We start from the raw sequence: 19,512 nt of genomic DNA, 5'->3' as shown, positions 1-19,512 counted from the left end.
GTGCAAAGTAAATGTACACATTTGTATTACTTTACCCAAGGTCAGTCCTAGTTCCAACGCTGTCACTTTACTTTTCTCAACTTCTGCTCATGAGTCAGTTTTATTTTTCACATTTTGAGTGTGTGTGTGTGTGCGTGCGTGCGTGTGTGTGTGTGTGTGTGTGTGTGTGTGAGTTATTAGCCCAGCCCTCGGGTGCTGCCGCTGTATGTGTGTTTAAGCTACATTACACGAGTGTTACAGCGCTCCCTCATTCTCCTCACCACATTAACCTCCCCTTCATCCTTAAATGTGTCCCCGCTCGCCCGGTGCAGCACCGTGTCCGGGGAGAAGGGATCTGGTTTCTCCCATGCCCCCCCCCCCCCCCCGCCGCTCCCTTCACAGCCGACCAATGGGGGAGAGGGAGAGAGGAGGGGGGGGGGGGGGGATGACAAACGGGCTGCGGGCAGCGAGTCGAGAAGGACGCAGATGTCAAAGCCATGAATCTGGGGACGCCCGCGCACCCCCTTCTTCTCCATCTTTCTGCCGTTCACCATCTACAGCAAAGCACCCCCCCCCCCCCTTCACCACCCATCCCTTTACCTATAGAGAGGCAAAGTGACCGCCTACTTCCTGCTTCAGCACTGTGCCACAGATTTTCATCCACCATTTATTTTCCCATAGACATTTCGTAAAATGCTTATAAAAAATGTTTTTACTTCGTCAAACCAAACGGTTCAGCTATATTTAGAATCGGGAGAGACCATAGAACATTTCACTCGGACCAAAACTTAAAAAAACTACATTGAAAAAATATTTTCTTCAAATCCGCAATTTTTTTTAATGTTTTGGTCCGAGTGAAATGTTATGTGTGATCTCCTGTTTCTAAATATATCTGAACCGCTTGGTTTGAACCAGTAAAACTCTTTTTATAAGCATTTTATAAGGATTTATAAGCATTTTATAAGCATTTTCTATGGGAAAATAAATGGCGGATGAAAATCTCTGGTACAGTGCTGAAGCAGGAAGTGACGTTCCACTTTGGCTCTCTATTCATCGCTCCGTCTCTCCGTTTCTTTCTCAGTGCGTCTCTCAAACGGCCCTGTCTCATTTCTGCCCAATCAGCAGCTCTTCCCCCCCCTCCTCTCTAACCCCCCTCCTCTCACCTGGCCTTCATAATTACTCGCTTGCTTCAGTAATCAGCGTAAAATGAAGTGACAAATCTGCTGCGTTTCTGTGCGCGCGCGTGTCGTCATTAGCTATGGTGACACCTACAGGGTCACAGGAGCGCTTCAGCCAATAATGAGAGGCCGTGAGTTGCCCATCACCGAGCTGTCACCATCCATTCACGCACTTCACGGTCTAACGTGTCGAAGGTTGCGCGAGCGGAGCGTCCCAGGCCAACACACGGCACACAGAGAATAGATTGAAATGCGCGCTCGTCGGAAGCTGTTATATGTTTTAAGAGGAGCTAAAGATAGGAACCCCCGGGTGATGGATGGGGAGGGGGCGTGGGGTGACGCGTCAAACCGGCGGTGCGCGCGGACTAGCGGTTAGTCCGCTGCGTCACAGAAGCCCTGTGAAAGACTTCTTAGGTTCTGCGGTCTTCGATCCTTCAACCCAGAGCAACCCGTGCTTTTCATTCAATCCAGCCTTCTAATCCGTTGTTCCATACCTGGGAATGCAATGTCATTAGCAACGTGGTAGGGTATGAAACCAGCAGTCGTTTGAGTCCGAGGACCAGGATTGAAGACCTCTGTCTTTGGGGGAGGCTCATCTAGTAGAGTCCTAGTCTCGACGCCAGACCCATGAGAGTTCTTACGCTGATACACTACGTTTGATTTACAACACAAGACAGAACGAGAGAGACAAGAGCCGCAAAATCGTTTGATGTCGATTATCTTGTTTTCATAATCGTGGACAGACCAAATCGTAATCATGATTAAAATTCGATTAATCGCCCAGCCCTACCATTATCATGATCCTAAGATACGTGTACTGTCGTGAGCATTATGTGCACATGTAGATGAGGTGAAAATGTATCAGTGATTTTTTGTTGTTGCCACTAAATATGTATAAATCTGTTTTTCAATTTGTTTTGTAAGTTTGATAAAGCCCACTCAATGTATTCTAGATTCCAGTTCAGCCCCCTAGCCCTATGTGTTGGCTGTGTGTATGGCTAATGTTACTTCACAGTAGGAATACCAATGGCTTCAAGCATTTCAGCTTGGACTTAATCGCCCAGCATATTAACCACGGAACCAAGGAACCTATTCAGATGTGGAAACACTATGAGAACACATTAAGATTCATGTTTAATGCTCGTTTGAATACGTGGATGGTGTTTATTCAATAGACTCTTTGGTGTAATGTCATAATAAGAGATTCATAATGGCTGTTGTTGTTGCATCTTAAATGTGAAGTTGACCGGTGTCAGTGTAGAATGAAGTTGCAATTGAATTAACTTTATTTGTCCTCAAGGGGCAGTGGAGTACCGCAGGAATTAGTCCTGAACCTGGAAGTTAACACTTCCTGGTTCCCTCGTCTCGAAGTAGATAGGTTTTTTTGTATAGGGATTTTGGTAACGTCCGCGGTTAACATAAGCTGATGAAACTGTGATCTTTGTGTTCAGCAAGATAATCTTCACAAATGAACACCACTCTTATGATTTTTTTTAAGCGTTTTTGGAAAATCACGCTTCAAATTCATTTACAGGTGATTTTCATCAGCAGTCATCCATCTTGTTTTTAACAATATATTTATTGATTTTTCCACATTAGTAAAACAAATAGAGAAACATCAAGACTATATTGAAAAGCTGACAAGACATGAGTGAAGCCAATAGAATGTACAGTTATAATAATAATCATAATAATAATGATCGAAAAAAATACATAGAAGAAAAGTAAACGAATAAACATGAAAAGAAAATCTTTGTTCTCTCTGTTCAAACTCGACTCATCACTTAAAGGAACACGCCGCCCATTTTCAACCAGCTTTGTATCATTAGAACATCAGTAGTATATCAGAAAACTGTAAACGGTTTTGAAGTCTGTCATTTAATTTGACAGATATTGAGTGTTAAAGTGTGGACCAGTGACATCACTGGTCGACACTAACTCAAATTAATAACTCATTAACTCAAATCAACTCTCAATAACTGTCAAACTATTCATCATTCATCTAGTTTGACAGTTATTGAGAGTTGATTTGAGTTAATGAGTTATTAATTTGAGTTAGTGTGGGCCAGTGATGTCGCTGGTCCACACTTTAACACTCAATAACTGTCAAATTAAATGACAGACTTCAAAACAGTTTACATTTTTCTGATCTACTACTGATGTTCTAATGATACAAAGCTGGTTGAAAATGGGCAGAGTGTTCCTTTAAGCATCGCATGTTTCCTCAACCTCTCGTAGCGTCTCAGACAAATCTGTATTTAAGAAAATAAATGGTTCCCATATGGAATCAAAGATTTCCCTTTTACCCTTCAAAATATAGGTTATTTTCTCCATCGATAGGCGAGAACTGAAGACATCACCCGGAGCCACTGACCTAAGTGCAGTCTATTTAGATTCTTCCACAATAAAGCCATGAGGCGTTTCAGCATGTAGCAAAAAAATGATAAGTCTTTTCTTTTTCGGGGGTGAAATTGTGCCAACAAATATATGCCTAGTATAAACAATTTAGGTTGTAGAGGTAGATTTATGTCCAGCATATCATATATTGCATGTGAAATCTCCTTCCAGAATTTAGTCATCTCCTCACACCACATACAATGAAACAATGTTCCTTTGTAGCAGTCATCCATCTACTGTAAGCTGGTCGGCACTTTCTCTACCATGGAACCGTGTGTTCATTATGTTCTTGTCACGAGCACAAACTTCAGAATATGGTTGCTGCTAACAGAGAGCTGAAAGGGTGCAAGGAGCATCACATCACTCTCATGGCTATACAGCTATCTTATTAGCATTAGCAAGCCCACCTGAAGTAATAAAGGGGAAACACTCAAATAGAAATGGACAAGACGAGAAAGCTGCCAATTGCTCTGCTTGCACTTGAAAAAGCGTCGGCCAAAACGGCGGCTGTGTTTAAAAGTAAACATTACTCACCGGCAAACGTAAAGTTTGCTCCAAGCGCTACCTTTTTCCCTCTGTCTGACATTGACGTAGTGTGTTGTTTTGTGGCACAATTTGAGTCATGTTCAACTTGGAGAAGCGCCCCAAACCGGACTGAATCGAGGACGTGAGGGGCATAATGGAGTTTGGAGGAGTTGTGCCCGCCATGACCAAACCGGTGAAAATAAATGGGGAAAAAGGAGTATAGACACTTTGAAGAAAATGTCCTCTGTAATCACAACTTTAAAAGGAAAAGAAGAGAGCACTAGCACCTCCTCTGGTCGGTCGGGGCGGAAGGGAACTGGTGGGAATAGCGTGATCCTCCTCCCACTTGCTACGTCCTGCCAGTGAAGCTCCCCGCTGTCAGGTGAAAAGAAGCGGCTGGCAGCTGTGCATGTGTCGGAGGAAGCATGGTGCTAGTCTGCAGCTCTCCCCAGATCGGCAGAGGGGGTGGAGCAGCGACCGGGGCAGCAGGGGGAAAAATTGGTCATTTACAATTGGAGAGAAAATGGAGGGGGAGCCGTTGAGTACAGCATGGTTTTAGCGTCTGAGAGTGAAAGCTGAGATAATCGCAGTTTTGTGAAATTCAATCAAACAGGCAGAACAGTCACTTTAACCATTTATTTTTGGCATCAGTGAGAGATCAGACATCCAAACAATATAGTTCCGAACGCCCTCTCCTTCAACTCCTCCCTCCGTGGGCGTGTCTAGTGGCTTTCAGCCTGCGTTTGTCACAAGCGAGTGCTCTGCTGCTGCTGCTGCTGCTGCGAGTTGAGCAGCCTCCCTCCCTGGCAGCGAGTTTGAGCAGCCTCCCTCCCTGGCAGCGAGTGTGGATAGGTCTCACTCGTCTCTTGGGTTTGAGAGCCCCGATGAAGCCCCGTGCGACTCTAGGCTTTATGCTGCTCACCCAGTCCATTTCTGGAACCCCCCACCGCAGCAGCGCGAAAGCGTCCCCGCCTACAGTATGAGAATGAGGCTCGTTCGTTTCTGACTGTAAAATCGCCAAGCCATTTCCTTGAGAATGGAGGAAGCAGCCGCGGGAGGCGGCTGCTTTTGGTTGACTTTCTCTCTGTCGGGAGAGGACCGTCGCCACCTAGCTGGTCGGTAAAATAGATTATACACATTCAATACTTCCAATATCTCCATAGGAGACGCGGGGGGCATTGATCCACGTAGCACCGTCAAAAAAAAAAAAATGATTTTTTTTTACGTATTAATACGTCAATGGCAGTGAACCGCTGGATTTTTTTTTACGTATTAATACGTCAGTGGCAGTCAACGTTTTAACAGGGGAGACCGATCACACCGGCCGCAATGCGCCTCCTCTCCTCGCGACGCTGCAGCGAGAGTTTTCGGCATCGGACCTACAGTATTTTTTACGCGTCACGCGAGCGGCTGCGGGGCGAAAACGGAGCGAGGCACGGAGCAAAACAGAGCGCTTCTGGTGTGAGGGGCAAGGCTCCTGCTCGACGCTTCCGTGACTCACTGCTTCAGAGATGCTTCTGGTGTGTCCCAGCCAGTGTTGGGCAAGTTACTTTCAAAATGTAATATACTACACATTACTAGTTACTTTAATTTGAAAGTAATAAGTTACTTTACAATATTACTGTCTGTGTAGAGTAACCCGTTACTTATGACACTACTTTTGCATTACTTTCACCTAAACAACAGCAGTAGCAGAATGACATCGCCACTCTGGAACCATCCCGGAAAATACTTTAAATTGTCTTGATGTCAGTGTAAACCGTCCAAAATTCTAAATGTTATCCTTTTCCTTTGTTATTATCATCTATATTGGTTATTTACATAAAAAACACACAATTTGATTAGGAAATGATTGTATCTTTATTTAAATATATATGCTTTGATAAAAAAAAAGTAACTCAATTTGTAACGTGTGTTACTTGACAAAGTAACTGGTATAATATTACTGAAATCTAGGGGTGGGGGAAAAAAATCGATTCACCTAAGTATCGCGATTTTTAATGTCACGATTTTTTGAATCGATCTTTTATTCCAGAATCGATAATCGCAAACATTTTTTTTTTTTTTTTGGTGCTTGCAGTCAGGCCACTCACTGAACAGCAGGCCAGGCGCCGCCTACTGGTTTACTAGTGGTTTTATTATTTATTAGTTAGTCTGAAGTAATAATTACACTGCAGGGTTAAAGTGGGTGCATCTCATTGTAAAATTGGACTTCAAACGGCCCAAATCTGGCTTCAAACGGCCCAAATTGGGCTTCAAACGGCCCAAATTTCACGCGCGTCGGCCCATATCGGCCTGGCCTGCTTGGTATCTAATGCCCGGCCTGAATTATGATCCCAGTCCGCCCCTGTTTTTAACTATATCGCCCAGCCCTACTCATGATATATAATATACAGTCTCTAGTGTATGATTCAACTTTTCCCATGTTCTAATCTAGTGTAAAAAAGCAAACAAACTGAAAAAATAAAAGAAAAAAATAAACAAAAATCGCAATAAATCGTAATATCGAATCGCAATAATCGTAGAATCGCAATACTTAAGAGTCGCAATATAAATCGAATCGGCACCCAAGAATCGTGATAGTATCGAATCGGGAGATAAGTGAATCGCCACAGCCCTACTGAAATCCTATTGGTAATAAGTTATATTACTGAGTTACTGCTAAAAGTAATATATCACATGTAAAAATGTTACTTTTGTAATGAGTTACCCCCAACACTGGTCCCAGCCGTAAACAAACTAGACACCAGTGTTGTAAGTAAGTACGGAGTGTTCAAAGTAGGACAAGATGGTCATCAGCTCATGGTGTACGAGCATGTGATGGATCCTCTCATTACAACGGCTTCATGAAATGGATAATAATAATAATAATAATAGATGGGACTTATATAGCGCTTTTCCAGGGCTCAAAGACGCTCAAAGACGGATGCAGAGCTCCACACCCACAAGATGTGAAGACATCTCCTAATGCTTTCTCATCTCAGAACCATTAAAGTCTGGTGATATTCAATTCATCTCAGCAGTAAGAGGAGAAGTTCTCCGACCTGATTTTCTGCCCTGTCCTTTAGTTATGATTAATGTGCTTATCTTTTTGCCTTGAGGAAAATAAATCCCTAAATTGATTTGCCTGTCTCTCAGACCCTTTGGCTTTACGGTATTTCTGCAGGTTGAAGCTACATCTTTCGAGATGCGGCGGCCTCCAAAATAATATGGACATTAATGCATTTGCATTTTCGATCCTCTTATTTATATGGATTTCTAGTGCAGTATTTAGCAGACAGCCTGGGTCATTTTGAGTGTATTGTACCCAGACCTGGGTTAAATGATTGTTGGAAATACTTCAGAATCTGGGTCAGAATTGTGATATATAAAGTCAAAATTCGGGGGGTGGTGGTGAGGGGGATTTAGTCACAATGGCGCGAGGAGAAAACCCCCCACAAGTGAGTAGTTTATTTTATTTTATTTTATGGAGTGGCGTGATCGGGCTTCCATAGGTTCTTGAATGGTATTGAGTGTAGGACTACTCGCGATGACGTCAATTACCAAAATGGGTAATCGACGTCATCGCATGTTCTTTGGGAGCTGAAATAAACATTTTTTTTCGTTTGTTTTTGTTCCCCCAAAGCTGCTGCCGGTTCATTAAAAGATGTATTTTTGAGTCAATTATCATCTTGCTTGTCTTTATTTTTAGTCAGCACATGCCTAAAAACAACTTAAAGCTAAATTTAGAAGCTATAGCGGCTAAATCGGAGCGATTGAGTAATTGTTAACTAATCGTTAAAATAATAGGTGACTAGTCGATTATCAAAATGATCATTTGTGGCAGCCCTAATTGAGTGAAACAAAGTAAGCAGCTGCGGAGTGCACACTGCAGAGATTCAAAAACGCCAGAGCGTCCCGAGGCTGAAGGCCCTCCTGCCACTGTAGCAAAGCCTCTTCAAAAAACTGGAAATTAGTTGTTGCTGCTTACCGGCAAAAAAAAAATACACATCAGAAAATATAATTTGATGCTTCATTAGTATAGAGTGTAAATTGGGCATGCATTATAATTCTCCAAACACTTGAATTGTATGGAACCGACTCATGTATGTGCTGCTGGGGAAGTGGAGTTGCTTCACACACAAAATAGCGACTCCTTACCTTCAATATGTTCCAAAAACCCACAGCTGAGGTGTTTTTCTATTTATTTTTTTGCACACAGTAAAAACAATAACAGAACAAAAGATACAAGTATATGCAAATATTGTGCAGGTAAGAGACAAGAAACCCTAGAGGGCTTATGCGAGGTCTTTTTCTATCTATCTATCTATCTATCGGCATTAGCTCAGGAGGTAGAGCTGTCGCCTGGGAATCGGAAAGGTTCCCGGTTCGAGGCTGGCTCCTCCCGGAGTGCCTCTCCTTGAGCAAGACACTGAGCCCCTAACTGCTCCCGACGAGGTTAACCGAGGTTAACAACAGTTACAGCAAAAACAGAATATAAACAGGAACAAGGGAGAAAAACAAATGACAAAAAAAAAAGAAAAGAAAAGAAAACATGGCAAGGTGTCACCTCTATAGGGATGCACTTGACGAGATTTTTGTCAGATTCGATCGGTATGATGGAGAATAATGGAAAAAATAGGGTCCAGCTTGAAAATGTCACTTATAATTTTGACAGGCAGGCCGACAATAACGATTTTGTTGCCCGTTATTATGAAGCACAGTGACAGTCCATCCTCTCTCTCTTCTCCCCAGTCTATCCAGACCTTTGCAACATCAGCCTGGTGGCGCTGGGAGACGCACAGAAGCACCAGGACCGCATTGCATTCTGGGATGACGTGTACGGCTTCAACATGGCGTGCATGAAGAAGGCTGTGGTGCCGGAGGCTGTGGTGGAAGTGGTCAACGCCGACACGCTCATCTCTGAACCCACAGTCATACAGGTACTGACACACACGTCATACAGGTAGTAACACACACACACATGCTTATAATAATAATAATAATAATAACACATTTTGTTTGTTTCACATAACCATCTGGGAACTCGCTCCGGAAACGGTTTCAATGGGCCGTACAATTTCAAAAAATACCTGGCAGGTGATTGGATAAACCATCTGTCTATCACGTCTATCACAGGGCCCGCCTCTCGCTGCCGTCACAGCTAAGTCCCGCCCATAGCTGCCCTCTGAACGCTGATTGGTGCAAACCACTGGTGGGCCAGATTCAAGCCCATAGATTGGACCGTGGCGAGATGGATTTATCGTGTGATCTCGCGCGAATCCAGCTGCCTCGCAAGGTTGAAGAACTTTAGCCTCTCAAACAACATGGCGGCCATGGGACACCACAACTAAAATGCATCTCGAGCTGCTGCTCTTTTTCCTGATGTTGAACTATGCTAGTATCTGGGCTTGCATAGCTTCCCGGACATGATAAAACCCCCAAATCTACAAATTCCTCTTATCAGTCGCCCTGATAGAGATGATTGCACAATTGTGTTTGAATGAATGGAGAGAGAGAGAGAGAGAGAGAGCGAGAGAGAAAAAAACAAACAATTCTCCAGTGTCTCTCTATCGGAGCAACAGAAAACAGAAACTCAAATATTTTTGGTGTTTAATCATGGAGAAAAATGCTCAACCCAAGATAGTACCGGAGTTACACAGAGCTTTTTCCCCCACAACTTAGTTTATTGGGGTTTTGAGAAGTACAAAATGTGCAGTAGGTCATACAGAACAAATACATTGAATTCATCTGTAAGCACAGTTAACAGGTGCTAACAGAGTGGCATAACCAGTGGAACAGCCTGGGCAGCCAGACAACCCAATGGACAGAGAGAGGCATCACCCCAGACGAATGCCTAGCGACCGGCCATGACCAACCTTGGGCCGTCTGGAAAACACTGAACCGTCTGCGGGTCGGCGAAGGACGCTGCAAGGCAGCCATGAAAAAATGGACACTAACATGTTCTGATGCATGTGTGTGCGGCGAACCACAAACAATGGAACACATCATGAGATGTAGCTATGCTCCAAAATGCACTGGAGATGACCTGGCCAAGCCAAATGCCGCTGCACTCGCCTGCGCCAACCACTGGAAAGACTTGATATAGAGGACGGCCGGACACGAGGAAGAAGAAGGTGCTTACAGATACAGGTGGGCTATCTCGTGGAAAAAGGGCCTTTCTGTGTGGAGTTTGCATGTTCTCCCCATGCTCCCCTGGGGTCTCCTCCATATAACATCAATACGGAGTGAGTCCATATTGATGTCCATATTATGGACCCTCACTAAACACATGCAAGAAGGTCGTCATCTGACCAGCGGCGTTTGGAAGAAGTTGGTCCCCGGACGCTTCACACTGCAGCTGCCCAGCGCTCCTGGCCTGAACCATGGAGGAGGACGAGCCAGGGTGGGAGAAATGTGGAGGATAAATTTCACGGCTCCTCTAAGCGTGTGTGTGTGTGTGTCAGTGGTATTGTCTACGTGATACGCAGGTATACGCAGTATACACACTGCGAAATGACTCAGATTTGCGTATGCGCACTGGGAAATGCGCTATACGTATCGTTTTCACTTTCCATTCATAAAATTCACCCTGCGTTACAAAGCGCACAAATAGGCGTCCTTTTTAGTCAATGAGGCTGTGTACACAGGGCGCCTCAACGTGAACCACGTGTACCCACGCCTCGCCTGAGCTGCGCCGATGTTATCGTTTGGCGTGAGTTCTATTTTCAAGCCGACTAGGCGTGTGAAGGCAGACTTTTTCTGTCAAGCCATGAAGGAAAAACGCGACAATATCCGTGGGAAATGGCAAAGTCTACTGAATTTCAAAATAAAATGGTGTTACAGCGTTGAGCAGAGAGAGAGAGAGAGAGCTTTCTACCCGTTGGTAAACAAATCTTCAGGAGAGAGAATAGCGACCGAAGAAGCAAGATGAAGCTGATAGCTGAAGCCAGAGCCGTGTAGATAGAAGAGTCCCGACATCTCCATTCACTACAATGGACCAGTTTTTTACTCTCAAGAGTTCCAGGAAGTAAGAGTCAGAGTCAGTATACCCTCTGAAAAAAGGTAGACTACACCACTGGTGTGTGTGTGTGTGTGTAATGCGTACATGTATGTGCATGCATTGGTGCATTGTGACAAATAAAGACGGGGTTTGTACCTTTAAACTGATGTTGGTCTAATGTGTGTCTTTTGCAGAAATGCACACCTGCACTACAAATGGGAGAAATAGAGTTAGAGGGGCCCAGGCTGTTAGGGTATATAGACAGAGAATGAGCTGTAGAGAGAAAGATAGGGCCCTAGAGGTAGGTGTGTGCGCGTGAGTGTGTGTGTGTGTATGCGCGCAGCAGTAGTGTAGCGCTGCGTGATTGATCTGTCTAATCCTTGTTTAAGTTCCTCTTAAGGAAACTTCATTACTCTCAGCCCCCTGCGGGTAGAGTGGCTTTCACTGAGCTGATGGGAGAGCACGCATTACGCAGAGAGATAAAACAAACACACACACACACAGTCACAGTATCACAAGTAGCCCCTTTCCACCAACTGGAACCTGGTGCTGGTGTTGGCTCCTTTTTGTTTATTTTATTCCCCCTGCCAACCTGTCCTGGTCGTTGCTCCACCCCCCTCTGCCGCTCTGGGGAGAGTTGTCGGCTAGCATTCCTCCGATACATGTGCAGTCGCCAGCCGCTTCTTTTCACACGGACGTAGCGCATAGGAGGATCACGCTAACACCCCCCCACCTCCCACCCCAGTTCCCCTCCCCTCGGAACAGCCACCCTGACCAACCAGAGGAGGCACTAGTGCAGCAACCTTAATCCGGCTTCCCATCTGCGGACACGGATAATTGTGCCTGTATGGATGCCCGCCCAAGCCGGAGGCAACACAGGGGCTCGAACCTGCGACCCTCGTGTTGGTAGACAGGGAATCTACCGCTACCAACCCCTGACCTAAGCCCCACCCCAGTCCCTGACATTAGCTCTGCCCCTGCCCCTGAGGTAAGCCCCGCCGCAGCCCCTGACGTTAGCCCCACTCCCAGCCCCTGACATTAGCCCCGCCCCATCCCCTGATGTTAGTCCCGCCCCCAGCCCTTTGATGTTAGCACACCCCCTGACATTAGCCCCGCCCCCAGCCCCTGATCTTAGCCCCGCCCCCAGCCCCTGACATTAGCCCAGCCCCCAACATAAGCAGTTCTTTCTTCTAGTCCAGCAAAGAGTTGGTGCCACTCTGAAAGCAGTTTTCCTGACCTAGAGGCAGTTATTTGGCAGTCAAAACGCAAAGAACTGGTTCAAGATTAGGCACTGGCCCTGGAACTGCCTTGGGGGAAAAAGGGGTCAACGAGAACAAACCTGCACAGATACGCCGTCCTGTCCTGTCCCGTCCCGTCTCCGACACCCGTCCCGTGTCCCACACCCGTCCCGTGTCCCACACCTGTCCCGTGTCCCGCACGCATCATGCACTTCTTTGCCAGGTTGGCCTATTTGCTAAGTAGCGTGTGTGTGCTCCGCCCCTCTGTGGCTGTGTGATGAATGAGGGGAGCGCTTGATATAATGAAATTTGACTCCTGCAATCGATAGTTTCTCCCCTCCAGTGAAAAATAGACAGCTCCTCTGCCCAAAGTACATGGATTCTCATCTATCGCCTCCCGTTGATACGATCCAATAACATTCCATTAAGGCTGGCCGCTATGGCGTAAAATTGAGAGCCCTCTCGTGGAATGGTGAATTCCTGTAAAACAGATGAGCTTTTTCCCCCCTCAGTGAGAACATGAGGCTAATCACACACGTCTCAAACCCGCCTTATACAGTGCACTCTCTCTTATACAGTGCACTCTCTCTTATACAGTGCACTCTCTCTTATACAGTGCACTCTCTCTTCTACAGGGCACTCTCTCTTATACAGTGCACTCTCTCTTACACAGTGCACTCTCTCTTCTACAGTGCACTCTCTCTTATACAGTGCACTCTCTCTTCTACAGTGCACTCTCTCTTATACAGTGCACTCTCTCTTATACAGTGCACTCTCTCTTCTACAGTGCACTCTCTCTTCTACAGTGCACTCTCTCTTCTACAGTGCACTCTCTCTTATACAGTGCACTCTCTCTTATACAGTGCACTCTCTCTTCTACAGTGCACTCTCTCTTATACAGTGCACTCTCTCTTCTACAGTGCACTCTCTCTTATACAGGGCACTCTCTCTTATACAGTGCACTCTCTCTTATACAGTGCACTCTCTCTTATACAGTGCACTCTCTCTTATACAGTGCACTCTCTCTTATACAGTGCACTCTCTCGTATACTCTTATACAGTGCACTCTCTCTTATACAGTGCACTCTCTCTTATACAGTGCACTCTCTCTTATACAGTGCACTCTCTCTTATACAGTGCACTCTCTCATACAGTGCACTCTCTCTTATACAGTGCACTCTCTCTTATACAGTGCACTCTCTCTTCTACAGTGCACTCTCTCTTATACAGTGCACTCTCTCTTATACAGTGCACTCTCTCTTATACAGTGCACTCTCTCTTATACAGTGCACTCTCTCTTCTACAGTGCACTCTCTCTTATACAGTGCGCTCTCTCTTATACAGTGCGCTCTCTCTTATACAGTGCACTCTCTCTTCTACAGTGCACTCTCTCTTCTACAGTGCACTCTCTCTTCTACAGTGCACTCTCTCTTCTACAGTGCACTCTCTCTTCTACAGTGCACTCTCTCTTATACAGTGCACTCTCTCTTATACAGTGCACTCTCTCTTATACAGTGCACTCTCTCTTATACAGTGCACTCTCTCTTATACAGTGCACTCTCTCTTATACAGGGCACTCTCTCTTATACAGTGCACTCTCTCTTATACAGTGCACTCTCTCTTATACAGGGCACTCTCTCTTATACAGTGCACTCTCTCTTATACAGGGCACTCTCTCTTATACAGTGCACTCTCTCTTATACAGGGCACTCTCTCTTATACAGTGCACTCTCTCTTATACAGTGCACTCTCTCTTATACAGTGCACTCTCTCTTCTACAGTGCACTCTCTCTTATACAGTGCACTCTCTCTTCTACAGTGCACTCTCTCTTCTACAGTGCACTCTCTCTTATACAGTGCACTCTCTCTTATACAGTGCACTCTCTCTTCTACAGTGCACTCTCTCTTATACAGTGCACTCTCTCTTCTACAGTGCACTCTCTCTTCTACAGTGCACTCTCTCTTATACAGTGCACTCTCTCTTCTACAGTGCACTCTCTCTTCTACAGTGCACTCTCTCTTATACAGTGCACTCTCTCTTATACAGTGCACTCTCTCTTATACAGTGCACTCTCTCTTATACAGTGCACTCTCTCTTCTACAGTGCACTCTCTCTTATACAGTGCACTCTCTCTTCTACAGTGCACTCTCTCTTATACAGTGCACTCTCTCTTATACAGGGCACTCTCTCTTATACAGTGCTCTCTCTCTCTTATACAGTGCACTCTCTCTTCTACAGGGCACTCTCTCTTATACAGTGCACTCTCTCTTCTACAGTGCACTCTCTCTTCTACAGTGCACTCTCTCTTCTACAGTGCACTCTCTCTTATACAGTGCACTCTCTCTTATACAGATTATACAGTGCACTCTCTCTTATACAGTGCACTCTCTCTTATACAGTGCACTCTCTCTTCTACAGTGCACTCTCTCTTCTACAGTGCACTCTCTCTTCTACAGTGCACTCTCTCTTATACAGTGCACTCTCTCTTATACAGTGCACTCTCTCTTATACAGTGCACTCTCTCTTATACAGTGCACTCTCTCTTATACAGTGCACTCTCTCTTATACAGTGCACTCTCTCTTATACAGGGCACTCTCTCTTATACAGGGCACTCTCTCTTATACAGTGCACTCTCTCTTCTACAGTGCACTCTCTCTTATACAGTGCACTCTCTCTTATACAGTGCACTCTCTCTTATACAGTGCACTCTCTCTTATACAGGGCACTCTCTCTTATACAGGGCACTCTCTCTTATACAGGGCACTCTCTCTTATACAGTGCACTCTCTCTTATACAGGGCACTCTCTCTTATACAGGGCACTCTCTCTTATACAGGGCACTCTCTCTTATACAGTGCACTCTCTCTTATACAGTGCACTCTCTCTTATACAGTGCACTCTCTCTTATACAGTGCACTCTCTCTTATACAGGGCACTCTCTCTTATACAGTGCACTCTCTCTTATACAGTGCACTCTCTCTTATACAGTGCACTCTCTCTTATACAGTGCACTCTCTCTTATACTGTGCACTCACTCTCTCTTATACAGTGCACGCACTCTCTCTTATACAGTGCACTCTCTCTTATACAGTGCACTCTCTCTTATACAGGGCACTCTCTCTTATACAGTGCACTCTCTCTTATACAGTGCACTCTCTCTTATACAGTGCACTCTCTCTTATACAGTGCACTCTCTCTTATACAGTGCACTCTCTCTTATACAGTGCACTCTCTATTCTACAGTGCACTCTCTCTTATACAGTGCACTCTCTCTTATACAGTGCACTCTCTCTTATACAGTGCACTCTCTCTTATACGGTGCACTCTCTCTTATACGGTGCACTCTCTCTTATACAGTGCACTCTCTCTTATACAGTGCACTCTCTCTTATACAGGGCTCTCTCTTATACAGTGCACTCTCTCTTATACAGTGCACTCTCTCTTATACAGTGCACTATCTCTTATACAGTGCACTATCTCTTATACAGTGCACTCTCTCTTATACAGTGCACTCTCTCTTCTACAGGGCACTCTCTCTTATACAGGGCACTCTCTCTTCTACAGTGCACTCTCTCTTATACAGTGCACTCTCTCTTATACAGTGCACTCTCTCTTATACAGTGCACTATCTCTTATACAGTGCACTCTCTCTTATACAGTGCACTCTCTCTTATACAGTGCACTCTCTTATAGTGATCACCTTGGGACGGCTCAAATTGATCACTTTATCATTATGATCATTATAACTGATTTTTTTCTTTTTCTTTATTTCTCATGCAGATTACCATCTAATTGACATTTTGTATATGTATTACATGAATACAGTACGTGTAGAGCAGGGGTGGCCAAACTACGGCCCGCGGGCCAACTGCGGCCCGCTGCCCGTTTTTAAGTGGCCCGCCATGAATTTAGAAAAAAAAATGTTTTTTTTTTTTGTTGCTAAAAACGTTTTTCCGTTTTTCTGTTTCAAAGTTTAAAACGGAAAACGGAAACGAAAACGGGGGGAAAAACGGAAAAACAAAAACATTAAGAAAAAAAAACTGAAAAACAAAAACAAAAATTCCCCCCATTTCGTTTTTTCAATTTAAAACCATTGAAAATGGGTTATACTTGGGCACCCTGACATGGTCTATTTATAAAAAAATAAAAAAAATACTGAATTAATGTTTAATACGAATGTTATATTAAATTATCTCTGTCTTAACCTGTTGGCACAGGAAAATAAAATTTGATAACATACAGAAATACCCATTGTAATAGGTGAGTGCATCAATAAACTATGTCATATATTTATTTAGGTAGAAATTCAATTTTTGATGGCACAAGGGTTTTCTGGTCCAATTTTTTTGCCTCGAAAACTGACGCGCTTAATATTGTTTGGCCCGCGACTCCTTATATTTTTCTGTATGCGGCCCACAACCAAAAAAGTTTGGCCACCCCTGGTGTAGAGTAAAGGAATGTTATTGACTTTAAAAATACATACAGTAAGTTAGGCCTCCAGCTGTTTAAAATGCAGCTGTCTCGTGTAAACAGAGACGCCGCCACCTCTCCACAGACAGAGATGTCGTGATCTCTCCATACACAGACAGACATGCACAAAGTATCACTGCTGTATCTCATTGGCTCATTTTTGGCAGTTTGTAAGTAAAAAATATATAAAATTACTGTAGTTTTAAACATTTGTTCCATTGTTCTCAGGTGGGAACAAAGGCCCAAAATGATCACTGTAAGCGGAGTATTGATCACTATAAGTGAACTATTTAAACAGCATGTGTATAGGAATGATTGTGGACCACGCTTTTTGATCAATATAAGCGGTTGATCACTATAACCGTCTGTACTGTATAATGTTACATTTCCAGGGTTGTAACTTTTTTACACTTTAACATCTTAGTTTAGAGTGTCTCTGTTACAAGAACCACTCTATAGTATTACAAGTCTCTATTTATTTATTTTTCAAATATTTTTTTCCCGATTTTCTATCCCATTTTTATCCCCCGTTAGTGCTCATTTTTATTTATTTATCCTGGTTGCTGCTCCACCCTCTGCCAATCTGGGGAGAGCCGAAACTGGCTCCATGCTTCCTCCGAGACATGGGCAGTTAGCCAGCCGCTTATTTTCACCTGACAGGGGAAGCTTCACCCGTAGAGCACGTGGGAGGATCACGCTATTCCAACGAGTTCCCCTCCCTCCGAACAGGCGCCCCGAACGACCAGAGGAGGCACCACATCAGCGACCAGGATATTGCATGTTTTGGTGTGGGGTTCCTATATGAAGGAAACCCCCAGGGGGCATGGGGAGAACATGCAAACTCCACACAGAAAGGCCCTTTTGACGACCCCACCCGGGCGGCGGGCACTCGAGGACATGCGGACGGGCACGCACTCCTTCAGCGCTCACAGCGTCCCAGGTGGGAATCGAACCCAGGACCTTCTAGCTGTGAGGCGACAGCGCTTACCACTGCACCACCATGCCCCCCACAAGTCTCTATTTCTAAAGGCTTAAAAGAATTGTTCATTCAAGAATTAAAAATGTAGTCGTCATTATCTACTCATCCTCATGGCAGTTAACTGATGAGTATTTGCTCTTTATGCAACTTGCCAGCAGTTCTCTATGGAAGCCGAGAATAGCTTGCAATTATTTTTGATCTCCAGATCACACAAGTTACTTATCTCGTTATCTCGAGAGAACGAGCTTCAACCCGTTGTTATAATGTTCATCAGAGATTAGGAGCGCCATGCAAGCATGCATAGATTGTGTCTTGACAACTGTAGCAACTGATTTAAGCTGAAAATGTCAGCTATTGATCGATGCATCAGACTGTGGCCTACTTCAATCAAGGTCTAACAGAGGCATAAATTGCATTGTGTCTTTCTGTTAGAGATCACATTCAGATCAGTCCTTGTCACTATGTCCCGTGCAGCCCACAGCGAACCATCAAAGCGAACCATCAAAGTATGCACATGCCATGTGCACCTATGTGCAGTGAATATGCCACTGTCTCTGACTTGTCTTATCACTCTACTGCCATATTGCTTGTTGTGTCTCTTGTTGTTTTCCTGCACCCATATGCCCTGTTATTTTTTGTACTATGTTGTAAACGGAGTCCACAGCACAAGAATTTCACACGTGATACTTGTACCACGGAGTGACAATAGAAATCTTGAATCTTGAAAATGTGCATACACTAAAAGTACTTGTTTTTGTCAGGGACAAGCTCAGACCGTTAAAGGGACTCTTCGCCGATTTTCAACCAGCTTTGTATCATTAGAACATCAGTAATATATCAGAAAACTGTAAACAGGTTTGAAGTTGTTCATTTAAGTTGACAGTTATTGAGAGTTGATTTGAGTAAAGTTGTGGACCAGTGATGTCATTTGTGCATGAATGACATCACTGGTCCACAACTTAACTCAAATCAACTCTCAATAACTGTCAAACTAAATTAATTACTTCAAAACAGTTTACAGTTTTCTGATATACTATTGATGTTCTAATGATACAAAGCTTGTTGAAAATCGGCAGAGTGTTCCTTTAAGGCTATTTATTGTCACTTTTTAATATTAGGTGCTTCCTCCCATTTAGATTCTCCGTCCATTGGAATAGACAAAAAAAATAACACATGATAAAGATTTTTTTTTAATTGCAAATGATTTATGAGTGCATCTAGAGTCGAATCGTCTATTGCAATATTTTGTGTGTGTTGAAACATAATTGGGTTCTGAATGGGCTAAAGCTAAAGTCGAGATGACGAATAATGCTAAGCGTAATGATTTGTATTACTAGTCAAAAAGAAAATCTTCTCCCAGCGCTGAATCGACCGCAACGTTCCCTTAGCTATCAATTATGTTTCGCTTTTATTTATTTTTCCACACAGCGGTAAAAGTTTTGCTCAGAGGAGACTTGTGCTGGTTTCAAGTCAGCAGGTCAAAAAGAACCTAGAAGTGTCTGATGTGTCAATTGACATGAATGTCACATAGAGGGGAAACGGCGTCTCTGATATCAGGCAGATGGGAAACATTGGAAATCGTCATTCTGAACCTCATTGGCCTAAAACACCCAGCACGGTGTCGACCAATTTCTCCCACGGCGCTGGGCCAGCAGGCTCCACCGGAGTCATAAGATGGAAAAGTCGGGAGACACCCACAGTTTAGTGGGAAAAGGGGCTGTACCTATAGGGATAGGAATGTAGTAGTGAGTCTGTATTCGAGT

At 44.2% G+C, this 19,512-nt stretch overlaps 1 protein-coding gene across 1 annotated transcript in view; it reads left to right on the top strand.

The window, feature by feature from the left end:
- The window catches only part of prmt3 (protein arginine methyltransferase 3), a 114,771-nt gene that overhangs the window by 59,782 nt on the left and 35,477 nt on the right, over nucleotides 1-19,512 (top strand). Inside the window, exon 12 of the mRNA XM_083652581.1 lies at nucleotides 8,814-9,001. Within this exon, the coding sequence (XP_083508707.1) occupies nucleotides 8,814-9,001 (188 nt within the window). The remainder of the gene's footprint in view (nucleotides 1-8,813; nucleotides 9,002-19,512) is intronic.

This window comes from Poromitra crassiceps, assembly GCF_964638095.1.
Source record: "Poromitra crassiceps genome assembly, chromosome: 16".
Lineage (NCBI taxonomy): Eukaryota > Metazoa > Chordata > Actinopteri > Beryciformes > Melamphaidae > Poromitra > Poromitra crassiceps.
This window is presented reverse-complemented; position numbering and strand designations above follow the sequence as displayed.